The sequence below is a fragment of the Pimephales promelas genome, chromosome 6 (genome assembly GCF_988280905.1).
Source record: "Pimephales promelas chromosome 6, fPimPro1.hap1.1, whole genome shotgun sequence".
Taxonomy (NCBI): domain Eukaryota; kingdom Metazoa; phylum Chordata; class Actinopteri; order Cypriniformes; family Leuciscidae; genus Pimephales; species Pimephales promelas.
Window position 1 is genome coordinate 36,414,057 of NC_142774.1, and position 21,315 is coordinate 36,435,371.

Sequence of the window (21,315 nt, forward strand, 5' to 3'; positions counted from 1 at the left end):
AAATCCAAATATCCAGTATGAACATGAAGAGACAGGATTGCTGGTTTGTTGTTTTAGTGCATTACAGCTGGTTAGGACGCATGTGAGTAATGGCATAAGATAAGACAGACATGTCGTGCCTGGTTATAGTGCATGGTGACACAGAGCTCGTTGTCAAACTTGAGCGGATGGGCCCAGATGACTCGTCTGAACCAGAAGCTGTAGTTGGTATCAATTTGCTCCGCTTCTGTTGCAATGTCTAATATGTACTCTCGCTTATTCAGGGGCCGCACATTCTGACCTGTGTGACATTAAAAAAATATATGAGTGAATAAATCTGGTAGGGCATGTTCGGAATGGCATACTACTAGTAATGTTATATTGTGCACACTACAGAATATACAATTTCATGCACAGAATATTTGAATAATGTACTTTTCCTACATTTGTTAAAATAACAAAAGTGTAGAGTAGCATATCCCACAATGCTCTTGACTTGACACATTTCCAGTGTGACTAATGAACCAGAGCTGTCATTTCTTAATATGCCATTTTTGAATCATTATTTGGTTCAATAAAATTTACCAGTCACTGAATTAAAAATGCAAGGTCATAACATAATAAAGAATACTTGTTTTTAAAGTTTTGGTAACACTTTACTTGAAGTGGTGTGCATAAGACTGGCATGACACCTTCATAACCATGACATGACATATGAAATAGGGTTTATGCATGTTTATGACAAGTGTCATTAAGTGTCTTTCGCTCAATAATGACATTTTGAATGCAAATATGACATTCTTTAAGAGGTCTTTGTTATGACATCTTAACATAAACCAACATCAGTGTCAGTGTCTTTGTCATGACAAATTAAAGTTAAACTGTCATGTGGTTAGCTTTGACATTGGCAGTCATGAGGCCATTATAACTGTGTCATGAATATTTTTTGTGACCTCAACTACAGTGGTACTATTTAAATTTGTTATTAAAATGTTATAATGGCTTCATGACAGCCAATGTCAAAACCAACCACCTGACAGTTTAATGTAATGTTAACCCATAAAGCTAAGTTTGATAATTAATCTGCTATGTCATGTTTATGACAGGTTGTGTTCTCTTAGTAATGTCAAATTGTCATGACAAAGACACTGACAGGTTATGATGTATTGGTTTATGTCAAGGTGTCATAACAAAGACATCTCAAACAATGTCATATTTGCATTAAAAATGTCATAACTGAGTTAATGACACTTAATGACAGTTGTCATAAACATGCATAAAACATGTGTCATGTCATGATTATGAAGGTGTCATGTGCTTCAAGTTAAGTGTTACCAAAGTTTTTCTTTTGTATACTGCATATATTGCATTACATACCAAGTTTTATGTATAAATACAAGTGCAGAACAGAGCATAATGTTCTAACCACTGAACCACAGGTTGGAAGATGCAGTATACAGTATATAGTGAGCAATATTCAGTGCTCAGTTCGCTAATATTCCACTCTAAACATAGTTTTATAGAGGTGTAAGGACATCAGTGTGTACCTCTGTTGGTGACTATGAAAATTGTGTACTCATCCATTGCCTCCAGCCTTTGTAACGCCATCTCATAGCACAACTCCTCTATGATATCCAGTGCCACCTGCATACACAACACATCAACATCTATCTTAAGTGAACTTACAAATATAATCGCATGCAATAAATGGTATGAACAGTCAAACAAGAAAAGAGACATACGGAGCAGGTTTTGATCTTCAAATGTCTCTCAATTCCGCCAGGAAATAGAAACAGTTGCCGCTTCGAGCTTCGACCAGCCTGAAAACACATTCATGACCATAATTACATTGTAATTCATATTACGTGCTCTACTGATCAACAGATGTAAAAGGAGTAGTTCACTTTTGAAAAAAAACTTTTGCTGATGATTTACTCACCCCCATGTCATCCAAGCTGTCCATGTCTTTCTTTCTTCAGTCGAAAAGAAATTAAGGTTTTTGATGAAAACATTCCAGGATTTTTCTCCATATAATGGACTTCAATGGGAACCAAACGGTTCAAGGTCCAAAAGACAGTTTCAGTGCAAACTGTTCAAAGGGCTTTAAACGATTCCAGACGATGAATAAGGGTCTTATCAAGCGAAACGATCGCTCATTTAATAAATAAATAACAAAGTTTAAGTTTTATAAGCTCAAATGCTCGCCTTGCTCTGTTCTGTGATACACATTTGTGATTCTCCTGTTCGAACTCGTTCACCAAAATGAACGAATCTTTTTCCGAGTCAATTCGTTCGTTGAATGACTCTAAAGCCCTAAAGCCCTTTGAACAGTTTGCAGTTTGTACTGAAAGTGTCTTTTGGAGCTTGAACCGTTTGGTTCCCATTGAAGTCCATTATATGGAGAAAAATCCTGGAATGTTTTCATCAAAAACCTTCATTTCTTTTCAACTGAAGAAAGAAAGACGTGGACATCTTGGTCTTGGATGACATGGGGGTGACTAAATTATCAGCAAAAGTTTTTTCAAAAGTGAACTACTCCTTTAAGATGTTTTGTTCTTTAACATGCAATCTCTTTTGCTCACGCAGACTGCATTTATTTGATCAAAAATACAGTAAAAACTGTAAAACTGAGAATTAGTATTACAATTTAAAATATCTGTTTTCTATTTGAATATATTTCAAAATGTAATTCATTCCTGAGATGCAAAGCTGAATTTTCAGCATCATTACTCCAGTCTTCAGTCTCACATGCAGAAATCATTCTAATATGATGATTTGACGCTTATTTTTATCAATGAAGAAAACAGTTGTGCTGCTTAATATTTCTTTGTGGAAACGGTTTTTAGCAGGATTCTTTGATATGAACATATTTTTTTTTTCAATGTAAAAGTCTTTACTACCACTTTTGATCAATTTAATGCATTCTTGAATAAAAGTATGAATTATGTGTAACACGGTTATTGACCATTATGGCTTTGAGCTCCATACTACTGGGGTAAACACTCCTGCCACCAAACTGAAAGGTCTTTCTCAGATTCTGCTCACAAGCTTTAGCAATTCCTGGAGATCACACATTAAATAATGTTAGATCATCATGCATCATAAAAATATTGTTTCAATTCAGAGACTAACATAAGTTAAATGTGTACTGTGTATGTGTAATTACCATGAAAAAGCACTTCAGGACTTCTGCAGACGTCTCTGAGGAACTTGAGTAAGAATGGTTTGAGCACTTCAGAGCAGCGGTAAAAAGCAGTCAGAATATAGAGCAAGCGCCAGCCTTTCTGACAGCTGTCACTGCAACACAACACAACACAACATACAGACTCTGACAGCTGAACACAGATTCCTATTAAACAAGCAAATAACAAAGAAAACATCTCACGGTTTAGAGCTGGTATTGGCTGTAATCTGTCTGAGGACTTGACAGTAAGCCTCATCCTTCATCAGTCCATATTCACCCGTTAACTACAAAAACAAGTATGCATTTTAGTCAAATTAAAGCTAAAACATACAGTATATCAAACACACCTGGGGGTCTATGAGCCCAATGGGTAACAGTACCGCTGGTCCTATGGACGAGAGGTTGTGCTTTACCTTAAGGAAGGTGCAAACCACAAAGTGCTCTGATTGGCCCCTGAGTGGATGATCTCCCATGAACTTCATTATGGCTGCACACAAACCAAACCCAGACAGATATAAATCTTGAGATCATTAAAAATAATTTTACAAAAATAAAAACCGACTGAGTGGCTGTGATTTATGTTTGTCACCTAGGAAAATTTCAGAAGCAACTCGGTTCATGTTGGGGTCAGTGAAGTCTATGAGGGACTCTATGATAGGGTTCTGGAGAAAACAAGAGATCATCACTTTTATATGTGTGTGTGTATATATATACATATACACACACACACCATACACACACACACACACACACACACACACACACACACACACACACACATGTATATACATACTATTGTTCAAATTTCTATTGTTCCTTTTTGAAAGAAGTCTCTTACGCTCACCAAGCCATTTATTTGATCAAAAAATCTAATAAAGCAGTAATATTATGACATATTATTACAATTTAAAATAACTATTTTCTGTTTTAATATAAAATACATTCTTTTTCAAGATTCTTTATTTAAAAAATGTCACGCTTTTTTTCAGCATTTTTTTTAAACAGAAATCTTTTTCAACATTATTTATGTAAATCTGTCCTGATAAGCCTAGGGCTTCTACTTATCCATTTTCGAACAGGTTATTATGTATATTTATATATATATATATATTCACTTACTGATGGAAATATCATACGTATTGCTGTCTTTTCCAATTTATTGTTTTTATTTTTTATTTGTTCGAAATAAAGCATTTTTACCATACCATACCATGTAAATCTTTTCTGTCACTTTTAATCATTTTAATGCATCCTTGTTAATTTTGATCCCAAACCTTTGAATTGTAGTGTACATGTACATGTATATGCTTATGCATTTGCACATATTCATATGTTTGTGTACATATGCATAGTGGACACAGTACCTTGCTGAATTTCACCATCTCTGCAGGGTCTTTGTTTCCTTTACCTTTTTTGGACTTATCCCTGAACGAATCACTAGTAACATAAAGAAAAGTACAACATCTGGACTCAGTCCTGTGTTTTACAGTGTTGGACTGGCTTTGAATAAATAAGCAGGATTTTTTTTTATTATTATAATAGCAGTAGCATCACTTTTACCTCTTGTTTCCATTTGACGTTCTGAAATATTTCTTAGCGAACTCCACCATGTTGTACTGGCTGTCCAAAATGATGTTGCCCTCAATTTCAGAGTCACCAAAATCCCCTAAACCATCAGACTATAGCAATCACAAAACAGACATAAAAACGAGTATGTAATATTAGTAATATTGCGTCAGACACATTTTGTTCACCTTCAACTCCATTATGACAGCCTTGTAGTAAATAGGAAATTCACGTTTTATTTTCAAAGATTAATTTTTAGTAATACTGCATAAAACTTTTTAATAGTGTACTTCCATTGTCGCATAATTTACTAACATTAAATGTTAAATGAAATATCCAGTAAATTGACAAGTGCAAACCTTCATTTAAAGGACTTTAAAAAAAAAACTTTTGCTGATAATTTACTCACCCCCATGTCATCCAAGATGTCCACGTCTTTCTTTCTTCAGTCGAAAAGATTTTTTGATGAAAACATTCCAGGATTTTTCTCCATATAATGGACTTCATTGGGAACCAAACGGTTCAAGGTCCAAATGAGAGTTTCGGTGCAGCTTCAAAGGGCTTTAAACGACACCAGACGGTGAATAAGGGTCTTATCAAGCGAAATGATCGGTCATTTCAAAATAAATAAAAACGTTTTATATAAGCACAAATGCTCGCTTTGCTCTGTTCTGTGATGAGCGTTTGTGACTCTCCTGTTCAAACTCGTTCCTCAAAATGAACAAATCTTTTTTCGATTCACTGATTCATTCATTCGTTCATTTTGATGTCGATATATATATCGTTTAAAGCCCTTTGAAGCTGCACTGAAACTCTCATTTGGACCTTGAACCGTTTGGTTCCCACTGAAGTGCATTATATGGAGAAAAATCCTGGAATGTTTTCATCAAAAACCTTAATTTCTTTTCGACTGAAGAAAGAAAGACATGGACATCTTGAATGACATGGGGGTGAGTAAATTGTCAGCAAAGGTTTTTTTTTAAAGTGAACAACTCATTTAAATTCTCTCCTCCCATAAAGGAAAACTCCTACAAATGCAAAAATAACCCTGTCCATGCGAAAAAAATAACCCTATTCTTTTCCAATGGGTGTCTTTAGTAAATCCTAACAGTAGATTTTTAATACCAAAAGAGGGCTTGTGCTGGAGCAAGCTTGTCATAGTAATTTTAGCATCAGTTTATGCAACATGAATGATATTGTGTTAATGTACCTCCAGTGAGGGGTCAAGTTCATGTGCAGCTGCAGTGGAGGCCACGGCGAGAGCGATAGCTCCTGATGCTGCCACTCGACCCTGTCTATCTCTCGGCTCGTCTCTTCTCTCCGCCGGGAGACTCAGGAAATCAGGAGCAGCTACAGGAACCACACACTCCATGGGGAACGCTCCGCTCCGACCCTGAACTGCCCCATACTTCCAGCCTGAAAAAACATACATAAGCTTATGACAGCTTGTTATTTCTCCATTCTACTTTTTTTAACATCTTAATAAATAGGCATTAATAGATATCTGTTTTCATCATGTGACAAAATATATATCATTTAAAGCATCCTATAAACAAAATAATATACATAAATAAGGTAATATGTTAAATGTCGGACCAAAATCTGGTGTGCCTCTCTTCAGCTCCTCGAGGTAAATGACTTTTTTCTTCACCACACAGCCGTAACTCTGACCTGAAACACAAATGCAAATGCACACCATGAAAATGTCACATTTCTTCCTCTGAAATGCATGCACAGCAGTTTCAGTATAGTCACGCACTGTACGGGACCCCCACACGGATTTCCTGGAGTATCAAGGACAAGCCTGTCCCAAGGTTAACTGCTGATCCTCCCGATGGAGTGCAGATATTTTGAGCTCCATTTTAAAATCTTTTCCTGTATTTCCTAATCTTTACGGACTCAAAACTAAACAAATCACTATATACAAAAAAGTTATTGTCTACTGTTCAAAAATGTGGGGTTGTACAATTTTGCACTCATCTTTTGGTCAGAAAAAATTGTGAAATATTTTTTTTACTGTTTTAAATAACTATTTTCCATTTCAATAAAAATCTTTTTTAATATATTTCAAATTGTAGTTTATTCCTGTGATGCAAAGCACAATTTTCAGCATCATAACGCCAGTCTTTAGAAATTATTCTAATATGCTGATTTGCTGCTCAAAAAAACATTTCTTTGTTATCACAGGTAAAAACAGTTGTGCTGCTTAATATTTTTGTGGAAACTGTGATATATTATAAATGTATTTACCGTCACTCACCTTTGATCAATTTAAAGCATGAATAAAAATATTAATTTCTTTTTTTTAAATGGTGGTGTAATTAAACTCAATGGGATGAGATCAGCAATACTATATTGTTTTCGGGTGCCAAATATTTTCCCTTGCTAAAAACTGCATGACATCACTGCTTGTGGGAAAGACTTATAGATTTTAATGTGAGTATGACTGCATTCTCACCCTCCTCCAATCCATCCATGGCTTGCAGACGAATGATATCTCCTTTATAGAAGTTTAAAAGAGCCCTGTCCTCTGTGATGAAGTTTTTCTCAGCTACAACATACTCAGAGTCCTGCGGAGGAAGTCAGAAGTACAGCATTGCATGTTAACACAAAATCAGAGCCGTCTGCAGTGTAACAGCACCTTAAAGTCACCATGAAATCAAAATAGACAATTTTTTCTAATAGAATTTATTATTTTATTATTTATTATAAATGATTTATCTTGTAAGATTACATGTACCCTTGTAATCTTTAATCATAATAACTCCCTCTTGCAGCATGTTTAAGTGGCCATAACCATCCAATCAATTCCTGATAGACAAAATCAAGTCCCGCCTTACATTTTTTCTTGTTCGAGAAGCCATTTCACTCACATTTGCATCAAAATATCGCAAGACAATATCGCTACTTCCGTTTCATGGTAACTTTAAAGGTGCATTGCGCAAGTCTCTGAGTTTTTGCAGAACTACGCCCCCCTCTGGCCACAAGTGAAACTGCAACCAGAGGTGTGCGCGCTCATGGACTACACAACTGTTCATAACCATCAGTCGGACAAATATTTTGTTACAGTCATAATGTCTTCAGAGGAAATAAAGCTATATATATTTCAAATGACTTGCAGATTTATAAGGAAAGGCATTTGAGTAAATTACACACTTATGTGTGTGTGAGGGGAAAACGGGGGTGTATAAAACTTCGGTTTTTGTTTCCATCTATCTAAATGTTGAACTGTTTTATGTGTTTACTGTATTCACATATGATTGTTTTATTATGGAAACACGTTCATGAACAATAAAACTTTGTATAGGATCCCGTTTGAGCCCTAGAGCATGACGTCACGCCCAGTCTCAAAGTCCGTCCCGAATCCCTCTTATTTATTTTACTGTCCAGGATTATAGAGGCAATCGCAGTGATCAGAGAAGGGCTCATTCAGCCAATCAGTCAATTGTTTAACCATGTATGGGTTCGAAAAAAGGCTATTTTTAACATGAAATGTTGCGCAATGCACCTTTAAAAAATGATAAGAAGAGAAATCAAAGCCTCTTCCGTACCTTCTTTAGATGAGAGATGAAGAGATCAATCATCTGTTTGATTTGAGGAGCTTTGGCTGAAAACAGAATCAGTTTCTCATTCATCAGATTAAACTCCAGCATATTCTGAGACGGGATGGTCACAAACAGGATGTCTGTGTAGCTGTGGGAGAGAGCGAGAGTTGTGGTACTCAATCTTTGTGAGAAGATTGGTTAAATGGCTGGATGGATGACGCACCTGTACGGACGGAGCACTCTGAAGTAGTCTGGAGCTGCAGAGCTGCTTTTCACCGTCTTTAGAAGTTTGATCCCAGAGTGAGACACTGCCAACACCTGCACTCCAGTACCCACACTGCCCTACACACACACACACACACACACTAGTGACATCAGGCATAAACTAAATTTAATACTGAAAAGGCTGCCAGCAAAAGGAACTCACAGAGGCAGGAAAAAGGCGAGAAAAATAAATCTCCCATGATTCCCTGGCAGCAGCAATCACAGCTTTCTTCACACTCTCATCCGGAACATCTGTGTTCAGCTCAATGCCATATTGAGCTATGAAGTAAACACACATCATAGTAACAGATCAGTGTAGTCATCAAAAACATTCAACTAAACATGCCGTTAGAAAATAAATATATCTGTAAATTAATTCCTTCCTCACCAAACAAGGATTTCATCTTCTGTCTCTCCTCTTTAGTAATACGCACACAGGCCTCTGTAAATGTGTCATTGACAATCTGAAAAAAATAATAATAATAATTTAAAGGTGAGAAATGAATTACAAAAATATGGAAAGAAGAGAGAAAATGAAGAGAGAAAAGCAATGTATCAGCCAATTTTTTTAATATTTGAATAAAAAATGTATTTTAAATTGATCAAAAGAGTCAGTAAAGACTTTAACATTGTTACAAAAAAATGTCTTTCAAATAAATGCTATTCTTTCAAACTTTCTATTCATCGAAGCACATGATATTATGAAGGCAATGAGTGGAGTTGGCCTCACCTGTTTGAATATGAGGTTCAGCACTAGCGGATGGTTCCAGCTGTCTTTGGGGTAGAAGACCTACAACAATTTGTACAGCAGCATTAGTGTGGAAACTGTTCTGGGTTCAAGATGATCTACAAAATTTACAAAAAACACACACACACCTCCTTCCTGAGGCAGATTTTCCAGGGGACGTTTGTGTAGGTGTAATGCTCCTCTGTGCTGCTCCTCTGCAACTGTGTTTGGATGCTCTCAGATTCCACTGGAAGATCTCGGGACACTGGTGTGTGTGTGTGTGTGACAGATGGAGAAATAAAGATGGTTGAGGAGGACATACGGTAATACTTTACAATACGTGTGCACTATTATGCATTAATTCATGCTTAACTAATGCACAGATAATACTAAATTAATGTGTAACTAATGATTGTTTAAGCTATTCATTAATGATTACTACATTAGGAGCTAATTAAGAGTCTGTAAGTTAGTTACTTGAAAAGTTATTAATTAAATATGTAATTGTGGGTTAATAACTCATTTTTTGAACAAATAGTGTTAATTAATATGTTAATTACCAGAATGAGCCAAAGCCTTGTATTTCAACTTCCAGATAACATGACAGGTACACTAATATGCACTAATACATAATTAATTACTTCATTGTTAGTGCAAATTCATGAGCAAATTCCTACAATTACTAAATGACTAGTTAATAATGATGTGCCTCAACAAGTAAAGTCATAACATAATGATACCTTTGCAAATCATTAGCTAATGATTAATTAAAGCAGACAACTGGAAGTGGAAGCTAATTGCTTTGGCTAATTGTAGTAATTAACACATTAATTTACAGTATTAGTTAATAAAATATGTTATTAAGGAATTAATACACAATGACACATTGAATTCATGTATTACTTAATCTATTAATCATATAGACTCTTTATTAGATGCTGATGCGGTAATCATTATTTAATGGTTTAATTCTTCATGAGTTATACATTAACTCATGATTACCTGTGCATTAGTTAAGTATGAATTAATGCATATTAGTGCATCCGTATTGTAAAGCGTTACCAGACATACAGTATGCGTTATACACAATATGTATACTGCTATTTGGGGTTGGTAAGATATTTTTTGTAATGTTTTTGAAAGAAGTCTGTTTTGCTCATTTATTTGATCAAGGTAACACCGTGAAATATTAGTACAATTTAAAATAAATGTTTCTATATTCATATATTTTAAAATGTAACTTATTTCTTTGATAGCTGAATTTTCTGCATAATTACTCCTTCGTGTTCCTTCAGAAATCATTCTATATGCTGATTTATAGATCTAGAAACATTTTTGCTGTTTATTATTTTTGCGAAAACCATGATACATTTTTTTCAAGATTCTTTTATGAATAGAAAGTACAAAAGAAAAGCATTTATTTAACATACTGTATATATCTTTTGTAACATTAAACATGTCTGATGTCTGTCACTTTTGATAAATAATGCATCCTTGCTGAATAAAAAAAACCTTCGGAACAATAGTGTGAATCCCTTACAAAAAGATGGTTATACTACTATACGTCGTTAGAGAGTACCATAGAGTAATACCATTAAGGTACTGCTCAAAAAGAGATAAAATGTGATAATACCATAATATCTGTTGTAAGCGATGTGTATATGTGTGTGTTGTTCACCTGGTGGTGGTAATGTCAGTGGTGGTTCTGGTGCTTTCTTCTTGCTGCTTTTAGTTGGTTTGAGGCCTCCATCTCTGGACACAGCGGCTGGGGTGGGAGGCTTTCTCTACACAAACAGTTACACACAGCATAAGATGTTATATTGTTTATAGTTTGTGCACAATACGACGAGGAATGTGTTTAAAGAAAGATAAGCAAATTCAAGAGGTAGACAAAAAAAGGAAGACATACACACCTCTGGAGGAGGTGGATTGTCCATCTGTGTTTTTAGGATCTGCATTGCCTCATCATGTGGGTTCAACTTCTTGACAAAACCTTTCCCATCCCGCCTGTCAACAAACGCATGTTAATAATAATATTAATAAAATAATCTGATTGCATGATACATGGGAGCAAATGCACAGATAACCCACCTCTGTCTCTGAGGCACAGGTTCTGGTTCTGGAGTTTGATATTGTTTAATGATGTCTTTAATGTTGTGGCTGGGAACAATGTGCTCCGAGTTAGAGACAGAATATTTCACCACCTCTGTGGCAGGAGCTGGAGCAGAACGCATGGGACCCGTGATCGCAACAGGAGCTGAGACAGAAAGAAAAAGTTGGGATATATAGAAGTTAAAGAAAATTGATGGGCATTATTATATTAAATGCAATCTCACCATGTTTTTTAGCAGGCCTGCTGTCAAGTTTAATGGGTGCAGCGGGGGCTTGTTTCTTCCCTAATGTCCCATTAGATGATGCAGCCTGAAAATCATTTAGCCAAAGATAACAAATCATCAACAGTTCTTATATTAAAACGTACTCAGCAGTTAAACAGATACACAGATTAGATAATATAAGTGACTAAAAGTTAATTATAAAGACATGCACATAAAAAAGCACCACTGTCAACCATATTATATTAACTTTCATGAACCAGTTTTTAAAATGTATTCAATATAGTCTTTTACTAATATAAACATATAAAATTAATTACACAAACTGATATCTCGCTTGTATACAGTTCTAAAGTTTGGGGTTGGTAAGATTTTTAAAAATGTCTCTGTGATTCACACCATAGCTGCATTTAATTGATAAAAAAATGCAGTAAAATCAGTAATATTGTGTACAATTTTAACATATTTTAAAATGTAAATTATTCCTGTGATGCAAAGCTGAATTGTGCACATTATTGAACACATGATCCTTCAGAAAACATTCTAATATGCTGATTGGCTGCTCAAGAAACATTTATCATTATTATTAATCTTGAAAACAGTTGTGCTTCTTATTATATATTTATTTAGGAAACTGTGACGCAAGTTTTTCAAAAATTCTTTCATGAATTGAAATTTCCAAAGAACAATTGGAACAACAATTTTCACAAATTTCTTTGCTTTCACTTTTGACCAATTTAATATTTCCATGCAGAATCCCATTTCTTTAAAAAAAAAATCGCCAACACTTTATAATAAATACACGCTAATAATCATTAGTTAAGCATTAGTAAACAGTTAATTCATCATTCATCCATCTAGTGGTGAAAAGGTATATGACCATCCAGTGAATATTAGTTTCTGTTCCTCTCAATTCCGATTTCGTTTTAACTCCTACGGTGGCCAGTGTAGTCCAAGATTAACATGGCTTCCAGTTCGACCTCGTCCATGAGTGTTAACTCAAACGTAAACGCGAAAGGCGAAGCTTGAATTAACGGGTATGTCCCTCTTTGGCTAATGTACTTTCAAGATGGAGGGTCAACATGGCGACCGACATTAGAACCCTTTACCCGTATGTATTTTCAATGGCATATTATACACTCACGAGAATACTTGAACGAAGTAAATATACATTAATGAGCACATATATTTTTGAAAGAACTAAGTGTTTTTAGCTAAGAATAAACTAAAAGAGTTAAACAGTGTAGCTTTAATAAATTATTAATAGCGTGCAGTTATTATAAAGTGTAAACAAAAATAAAATTTTCAAATGGTAGGGTATTTACATTTACATTACATGTATTGATTTAGCAGATGCTTTATTCACAGCAAATGAGGAAAAAATTGGTTGCAATTGGTCAAAAGAGCCAACAATATTCCTAGGACACAATGTCAAGTTTACAGTATAAACTAGATTATATGATTATCAACACTTGGGCACCTGTGTAGTCTTGGTCTTCTGCGGCTGTGGCGTTGGGGGGCTGTTCTTCTTCATGGGCTCACTTTGCCCCTCTAAGATGCTGGGGGTGGCGTAGATGGAGGTGGAGGCAACGGCCGGCTGGGGGGTCATTGGAGGGCTTGTGTACGCGGACAGGGGAAGTGGGGCGTAGGGGCTGAGGGGGATGTTTGCGTAGGGGCTGGGAGGGATGTCGGGGTACGGGCTGGGTGGCAGAGTGCTGTAAGGGGTGGGAGGAGGACTGGTTGGGGGGCTGGTGAGGGGCGACATTGGGCGACTGGACACTGGACTGGTCACCATAGCCATCGCCTGCATGGTCATCTGCTGAGCCTGAAGATGTAGGGACAGTCAAGAGACACAAGGTGACTTACACTTGAAAACCAGTTCACACCAAGAACGAAAAGTATAACGATAACTATATTAGCGTCACACCATTGGACGATTTAATTCTGTTTATTATAAACATGCACTGCAGTTTTGTAATTTGCCATTTTAAATGCTTCAGATCTTTATAGTAGGATGGATTCTGATTGGGTGTCATTGTTTTCATTGTTCATCAACTAGATTGTTTCCCTGTTCCGCTATCCTTTAGTTGTGATGTGGATATTTTATATTCTTTTATATTTAGGATTTATTCTACGATTTTTAGAACTACATCTTTTTTCGCTATTGTTATAGTTATTGTCCTTGGTGTCAACGGGCCTTTAGTCCATTTTTTAATTTTTGGGTCAGAAGGATATTTTTATATATTACATTTTAATATGTTGTCAAGTTGTAATTAATGGCAGTCTGATTGAAAAGGCATACAATTTTACATGAAATTTTTTTTATTTTATTTTATTTGACACATAACATATGTAAAAATGTAACTGACAAACTGTAAAAAAAAGTAAAATGAATAATACATTAAAAATGTTAATATTTAAATTTAATTTGATTTTTTTTGTAATTGTTTGTTTTTGTAATTTTTATTATAATAAAAAAATATATAGTTTTTTATTCTTAATGTATTAGTTTTAATTTATTTAGTTTGAGTTATTTTAGTATTTCAAGTTAAACTAAAATGAAAAATATTGACTTGTCATTTCTCACCCTGAAATAATTCTTTTAAAAAAACACTTTGAATAGTCAAATAGTTTGAAAAAAACATGAGGATCAGTAAATGAGAATTTTAATTTTAAATTTTGAATAATTGTTTCAATAAAGACTGCAGTACCATAATGACGGCTTGCTGGTTGATGATGGTTTGTTGCTGTTGGGCCAAGACGGTTTGCTGTGGGTCTAAGGGGAAGAATTAAAAGAAAATACTGAATACTTCTCAATCACCCAAGCCTTGAAAGCTGATGGCATTTTAAATAGAAATACCTGGCACTGGGGGCACGGCTGGCATCCTGGGCATGACTGAAGCGCCTGGTATGGGTGGCAGAACTCTCACTGCTGCAAAATACATTAATATGTACTTACATTTATGAGTCATTAAATCATGTTTAATTTGGACTTCTCTGTGCATGCTCTTTGAGGTGGTGACCATAGACCTCCATTATATGACTGACAGACAAGAACGGTTTGACCTAAAAAACAAAACAAAATTGAAACTACTGCGGAAACAGACACCTACATCTTGGACGCCCTTGAGGTAAGTTAAAACATAGCAAAAATTTATTTCAAAATGAACTATCCCTTTAAAGAGCTGTGCGAGTTACATTTTGCACAAAAAATAAAACAAAAAATTCAGGCAGTTAAGATTAAACCAATGAATAGCGTTTGGTCTATATATAACTGTAAACACATACAGTGTGTTGTATGTAATCAGAAAAAATTGGATACATTTTGCAGACAGTCCAGCATCAAAACCAGCCTGGACCAGCAAAGACATTTCTGCTTTTTTAAGCCGGACTGCTCAGCAGAGAATGTGTGTTTACAGTACCTCCAGGCTGAAGAGTGACTCTAGCAGGGGACTGTGCTTCATCGCCACCTACACCTCCTCTACCCTTCATCCTACCAGACAAAACTGAAGCATCAAGGTCCTACATATAAAAGAATAATCCAGTTAGTTACTAAGACCGCATACTTCGGAGTACTACAGCAAAAAAAAAAAAAAATCAATAGCATTCCAAAATGTTTTACTTTCATAATATTTTTCTAAGTGAAACGATGGTAAAAATGTTCTCTTTCGTCTTCCAACAGCATCATTTTTTTTTCAGCATTTTTTTTGCTGATGGTTTTTATGCAGTAAAGGTTAAAACTCCACACTGGGTGAATAGGTCTCTGTGTTAGTAGTATCATATATTTTGGTTGAAATACTGAAAAAAATGGTTTTACACTCTAATAAAACCTGTATTTGCATTCCATGAAATGTTTTCTTTCATAACATATTTCTGAGTGAAACTATACAGTATAAATAATAAATCAAATGTAGGGCCACACTTGAGCCACACCGAGTCAGACCATGCTTTAACACATTTTACTGCATTAATCTGTTTCTATAACAGAGATTTTAATTTAATAAGAGGAATCTCATTGATTTAAAGGTGTGTAGTTTACTGAATGACTGTTGGTCTGCGTCTCCCTCTGCATGTGGGATAAGCCTCATTAAAAAATTACACACTCATTTGCTTACTTTTTTCCTAGTGCTGCTCTGTGTAAAACGATCATAGGGAGCACAGCCAAACACACACACACACACACACCAACAACACATAAATGAGACTGAGAATTACAGTAACCCTAAAGCAATCTTTCATTCTTTTGCTTTCACTGACACACACATTAAGGGTTAATTGACATTTGTGTGTGTGAGTTCAGGTGTCACCATACCCCATCAGACAGAACTGGGTCAAAGAGGCTGTCCAAATACCGGTCCATCCCGCGCTGAGTGGCATCATAGGATGGTTCGGAGTCTGATAAAGACAGAGGAGAGAGAAAGAGTGTGAAAAAAAATAAGGATAAAATGGAAGTAACAGGAATTTATGTTTAATATTACAAAAAAAGTATTTTCATCTTGGTTTGCAGTAAGAATGCTTTTTTTTTTTATGTGTAAGAAGCAAATACATCCCAGAATTGGTCAGTAGTGTTGTTTTGTCACACTTTAGTTTAGGGTCCAATACTCATCATTAACTCTACCTATGACTTTTGCCACAAATAAACTCAATTACAGCTCATTAATAGTTAGTAAAACAGTTGTTAAGTTTAGTTATTGGGTAGAATTAAGGGATGTTGAATAAGGTCGCAGAATAAGGCATTAATGTGCTTTATAAGTACTAAACAGCCAATTTCCAAGTAATATGAATGCTAATAAGCAACTTAATAGTGAGGATTGGACCCTAAACTAAAGTGTTTACCGATTGTTTAAAATAAAAGAAAGAAAATGAATGCTTTTATTTAGCAAGGACACGATTGATCAAAAGTAAAAGACAATTATAATGTTTTCCAATATTTCAAATAAATGCTTCCCAGCAAACACAGAACATTCCCCTAATGTTCCCGAATGGTCCCATGAGGTTATTTTTTTGGGAACCAAACGTTATAGGAACGTTCTATATAGGTTATTTTTAGGTTCCATTTTTAAAGAGAATGTTCCGGGAACGTTCTCTTAATCTTAAGGGAAAGTTCTAGGAATGTTCTGGGAACCAAAAACTAAAGTTCCCAGAACATTCCCAGAACCTAAATTTGTTTGCTGGGTTGTCTTTTGAACCTTCTATTCATCAATAAATCCTAAAAAATTGCATTCACAGTTTCCCCAAAACACTGTTTTCAACATATATAATACTAAGAAATGTTTCTTGAGCAGAATTTTTTTTGTTAAATAAGGGCAGGTTTAAATAAGCTAATTGCTTCTGCCTGCTCCTTCTCAAACACATTTTTATTTTTATTCTTTTGTTGTTGTTGTTGTTTTGGTATTTTTATTATTACTACTATTTATATATACATATTTATTTTTTGGTGGTTGTGTTTTACTTTGTGGTTTTAATTATTGTTTTGTTGTTGTGTATCTATGTTGATTGTTTGAGACAAATAATAAAGAAAGAAAGAAGAAAGAAAAGAAAATCAGCAAATTGGAATGACTTCTAAAGGATCATGTGGATCACTGAGCAATGACTAGACTAGAGCAATGATGGTGAAAATATATCAAAATAGAAATTAAAAAAAAAAATATTACTGACCCCAAACTTTTGAACAGAAGTGTATTAAAGAAATAATTTAACGAAGAATCTAATCTATTGCACACATAGTAGTTTATTATACTATTAAAATCTACGGCAACCTGCTTTAAAAAAGATAATCCATGGAAACCAAGCTGTAAAAGCAGAGTGTTTTGAAACTTCTGATGCCAGACAGATTAATACATTGTCACATCGTAAATGAATTTTAGAGGATCAGAGAAAATGGTAATCAAAACAATTTTCTCATGTGTTCATTAACCCAAAATTCAAAATATGCCAGGTGAAGTCAATAACACTAGCAGAACAAGCCACTGCCTCAAAAATATTATTAATGATCAATGACCTGAACATTTGACCCTTGCAAGACCTCTTAAACCTGTATAATGTTACTCATCCTGTGGACATGCACACAGAAAGGTTACATGAACACCATCGGGGTTAGTTTAGCTGTATGTAATCTAGCCATTCTGTGTGTATCTGATTCTACTTTACATGCAGGGTTGTAGATCTGCTACATCTGATTAAAGCAGGGGCTGTAGTTTAGTGTTTCTTGAGATTATGCTTGGATATTCATTGCTGGAATAACAATCACCGGGCAATCAGATTGAGAAGGGTCAATGACTTTATGTCGTTTCACTTAGGAACAAGTGAATGTTGTGCTTCATTTAAGACTGAAAAAGGAGGCTACCCAGACTGTAGTGGCCTTCAGAGATCGGTAGGCTGTTGGTTGCAATGGCGCTCGTTCGGTTGGCAAACGATAGCGGCCCCTCCTCTTCCTCTTCAAATCCACTGCCAAAGAGACTTCTGCATACCAACGTATTAAACATTACAACTGAAACATGGGAGAACAATGAAATATTTTTGGATGCATACATACATGCTCGCGTTAGGTCGTGCCCTGCTGGAGTCTTCAGTAGAGATGATGAAGTATGTTTTCTGTTTAGGGAAGTCTGGCAGCAGCTCCAGGTCACACACCAGATCGAGAACATAATCGTGACCCTCTAACTCCACCCACTGCGCCAGCTCCTTCATCAGAACCGACCAACCCCATCGACTCTCAGTGGACACGCCCCTGCAGGATGGCCAATACCATGTTACTGACCCAACAGGCTGGAATACACTAGACAACACACTAGGCACCATATACTTGCCAACTTTGAAACTGGTTACAGGGCATCATACACTAAACGATTGAGAATCACAAACAAACAGACTTTAAGTCGTTCTGAAGACAACAAACTAGAAGATGTGTGACGAATGAAAACAGTATGTGTTCTGAAATCGGCTCAAAATATCAAGCATGTTTGAAATCCCCAGACTGGATGAAATCGATTTTCAGCAACTAGCGTAGTTTGTAATCTTAGTCTAAATCTGTGTTATGCCTGGTTCAGACTACACAATTTTTTTGTCTGTTACGATAGTCACTGTGTCAGATTACGCTATTTTGACTCCTAAAATCTTGTTGTGTCGTGGTCAGACTACACGTTACTTCCTGAACAGTCATTGCATCCCGTCTTTAACGGCGCGAGTGATGTCATCGAGAAGGTGAAACTAGTAGCGAGTGACTTCCGGAAACAAACAATGGATGAAGCGGTGAGAGTTGTGTTGGCTGTCCTGTGTTTAGAAAAAATTAAAAAAGAAAAAAAAACCAGACAATGGACACGTTCCTGGATTGCTCGAAGAGGACAAAATGGGCTGTCAATCCTCCAAAGAGAACTTGAGGTAAAATAATGTTTTCTTATATATTTTTTTACTATAGTTTTAACGTTAGCATCATCGTCTCTCTTTCGTTTCGCCATTTTTGAAAGTTGTGTACGGAAAAGCTTGTGCTCCTATTGGTCAACCTCATACATGTGACGGACCCCATCGTGAACAACCGTTAAAAAATTAAACATGCTAGTCTTTTTGTCATGATGTCATGAAGCATCGCAGACGCGACGTAGGTTATCGCCCACTATGACACTATTACGATCGAATCTTGCGTCCCCACGCCCGTTGTCGTTTACGAATCCCCACGACACCCTACGTCAAACGGATCGTGCCAAAATCGGGCTAAAATCGTGTAATCTGAACCAGGCATAAAGAAATCCAGCCTTAGGATGCTGTAAATTCAAGTAAAATTCAGTGGGAATAAAATTCACCTGTGTTGTAGAACGTCTCCTGCAAGGCCCTCTCCATTTGTCCAGGAATGGACAGGACACAGGAAAGAGACACCTACAAGGGGATAATCAAATAAAACTCAATTCAAAAAAGCCCCAAACCCAAGTCCCTCTGTTATTATGGTCTCTAGATACAGCCTGGCTTCCTCACAGTCTAAATCTATACTTTTTGTGTTCCAGGTCAAAATTATAGGTCAGATTGTTTAGAAAAGTAACCTCAACCTAAACAGAATGGAGTTTCCATTTCTATAAAATACAGAGCCAGACAGTGGGAATATATTGTCGGCCCAGATCCGGCCCACATCTGGTCCGCATTGAATCCAGATGTGGCCTGGATCTGGGCTGATACTATGTTGCTGTCTGGGGATATAATACAATTTGAGATATACTCATGCCACTTTATTTCATTTACATTAATTCATTTAGCTGACGCCTTTATCCAAAGCAACTTACAATTGCTATATAGGTCGCATGCCTCTGGAGCAACTAGGGTGAAGTGTCTTGCTCAGGGACACATTGGTGTCTCACAGTGGATTCGAACCCGGGTCTCTCACACCAAAGGCATGTGCATGTGTATTCCATATCTGTGAGACCATCTAACAGTATCCCATATGACATGTGAAAGTCACATATTGTAGCAACAAATCCCATGACTTATTTTTTTTTTAATAAATGATGAGAGAATTTTTTTGTAAACTAATATATATATATATATATATATATGAGCCAAAACACCTGATTTTTAACCACCTTCCTAATATACTGTTATATACAATATATATATATATATATTACATCATCTGTCAGCTGGTGCCGAGCCGGCTCTGGGCTCAATAGATTTTTTTGAATAAATACATTACATTATATTGAGCTTATTTCTCCAAAATTTAAAAACTAAAAGTAATTTGTGGCCGTTTCTGTTCTAATGCGCTACTTCACACATGATAACTTATTTTTACGATCAGCGCAATGCATGATGGTATAGGGCTTGGGTTAGTGACCATTGGTTGTACACTACTTTTCAAAATGCATTCTGGCCTGGGATACATTGAGTGGTGTATATAGGATATAATAATCATCACTATACATTCGGAGAGCACTACAAAATGGCGAGCTCACTATATAGTCCTCTATATGAGTAGTGGGTGATTTCGGACACAGCAATGGACTCTATAAGACTCTTCAAAGTCCTGTAGGTTGCAAGGTGGAGCTGCCGTGGATCAAACTTGTTTGTCCAGCACATCCCAATGATACTCAATTAGATTGAAATCTGGAGGACAACACCTTGAACTTTTCAGATATACTCTGACCAACTTGCCTTGCCATAACAATTTGGCCCTTGTCAAAGTCGCTCTGATCTTTGTTTTTGCCTACTTCTCCTGCAGAACTGAGATCCGTTGTTTTCTTACCATCTAATCTACCCAGACCTTAAAATGTGGACTTGTTAGAAGATGATATTGTAATCAACACGCAGGAGAAAAATCTCCAGTAAGAGGTCATTAATACCTGTAGCTTGTAATGGTTGTGTAATTGTAAGAGAATTGACGGGTGGAAAGAGTAGTCAAGATAATTTGACTGACCATCTAATCTCTACCAGCACACACACACACACACACACACACACACACACACACACACACACACACACACACACACACACACACACTATCACATATCTGCTAATCTGCTCCAGCCCAAACAGGCGAGGACAGAGAGGCAGTGTAACTGGATGAGAGAAGGCGTAAAATAAAGCAGAGTGACAGAGAGAGTGAGCAAGATTGGATGAAAGAGGAGAGGCTAAAAGAAAGATATAGAGAATGACAGAAGAAGAGATTAAATAGATTAGAGGAAAGGATAGACAGATGACACCAGTCCTGATTTGCCTCCTGACCTGACATTA

At 36.1% G+C, this 21,315-nt stretch overlaps 1 protein-coding gene across 1 annotated transcript in view; it reads right to left on the reverse strand.

The window, feature by feature from the left end:
- myo15ab (myosin XVAb) overlaps nt 1-21,315 on the reverse strand; it is a 46,541-nt gene that overhangs the window by 5,283 nt on the left and 19,943 nt on the right. The window contains exons 30-60 of the mRNA XM_089132523.1: nt 19,398-19,470; nt 18,134-18,328; nt 17,945-18,060; nt 15,911-15,993; nt 15,021-15,120; nt 14,459-14,530; nt 14,310-14,374; nt 13,079-13,423; nt 11,602-11,686; nt 11,357-11,522; nt 11,179-11,272; nt 10,944-11,049; nt 9,415-9,530; nt 9,269-9,328; nt 8,927-9,002; nt 8,702-8,817; nt 8,498-8,616; nt 8,281-8,422; nt 7,188-7,299; nt 6,326-6,400; nt 5,940-6,145; nt 4,724-4,842; nt 4,528-4,600; nt 3,753-3,825; nt 3,577-3,650; nt 3,365-3,447; nt 3,146-3,276; nt 2,945-3,039; nt 1,722-1,799; nt 1,527-1,623; nt 120-280 (exon numbers count right to left, since the gene is read on the reverse strand). Of these exons, the coding sequence (XP_088988649.1) occupies nt 120-280; nt 1,527-1,623; nt 1,722-1,799; nt 2,945-3,039; nt 3,146-3,276; nt 3,365-3,447; nt 3,577-3,650; nt 3,753-3,825; nt 4,528-4,600; nt 4,724-4,842; nt 5,940-6,145; nt 6,326-6,400; nt 7,188-7,299; nt 8,281-8,422; nt 8,498-8,616; nt 8,702-8,817; nt 8,927-9,002; nt 9,269-9,328; nt 9,415-9,530; nt 10,944-11,049; nt 11,179-11,272; nt 11,357-11,522; nt 11,602-11,686; nt 13,079-13,423; nt 14,310-14,374; nt 14,459-14,530; nt 15,021-15,120; nt 15,911-15,993; nt 17,945-18,060; nt 18,134-18,328; nt 19,398-19,470 (3,506 nt within the window). The remainder of the gene's footprint in view (nt 1-119; nt 281-1,526; nt 1,624-1,721; nt 1,800-2,944; nt 3,040-3,145; nt 3,277-3,364; nt 3,448-3,576; nt 3,651-3,752; nt 3,826-4,527; nt 4,601-4,723; nt 4,843-5,939; nt 6,146-6,325; nt 6,401-7,187; nt 7,300-8,280; nt 8,423-8,497; nt 8,617-8,701; nt 8,818-8,926; nt 9,003-9,268; nt 9,329-9,414; nt 9,531-10,943; nt 11,050-11,178; nt 11,273-11,356; nt 11,523-11,601; nt 11,687-13,078; nt 13,424-14,309; nt 14,375-14,458; nt 14,531-15,020; nt 15,121-15,910; nt 15,994-17,944; nt 18,061-18,133; nt 18,329-19,397; nt 19,471-21,315) is intronic.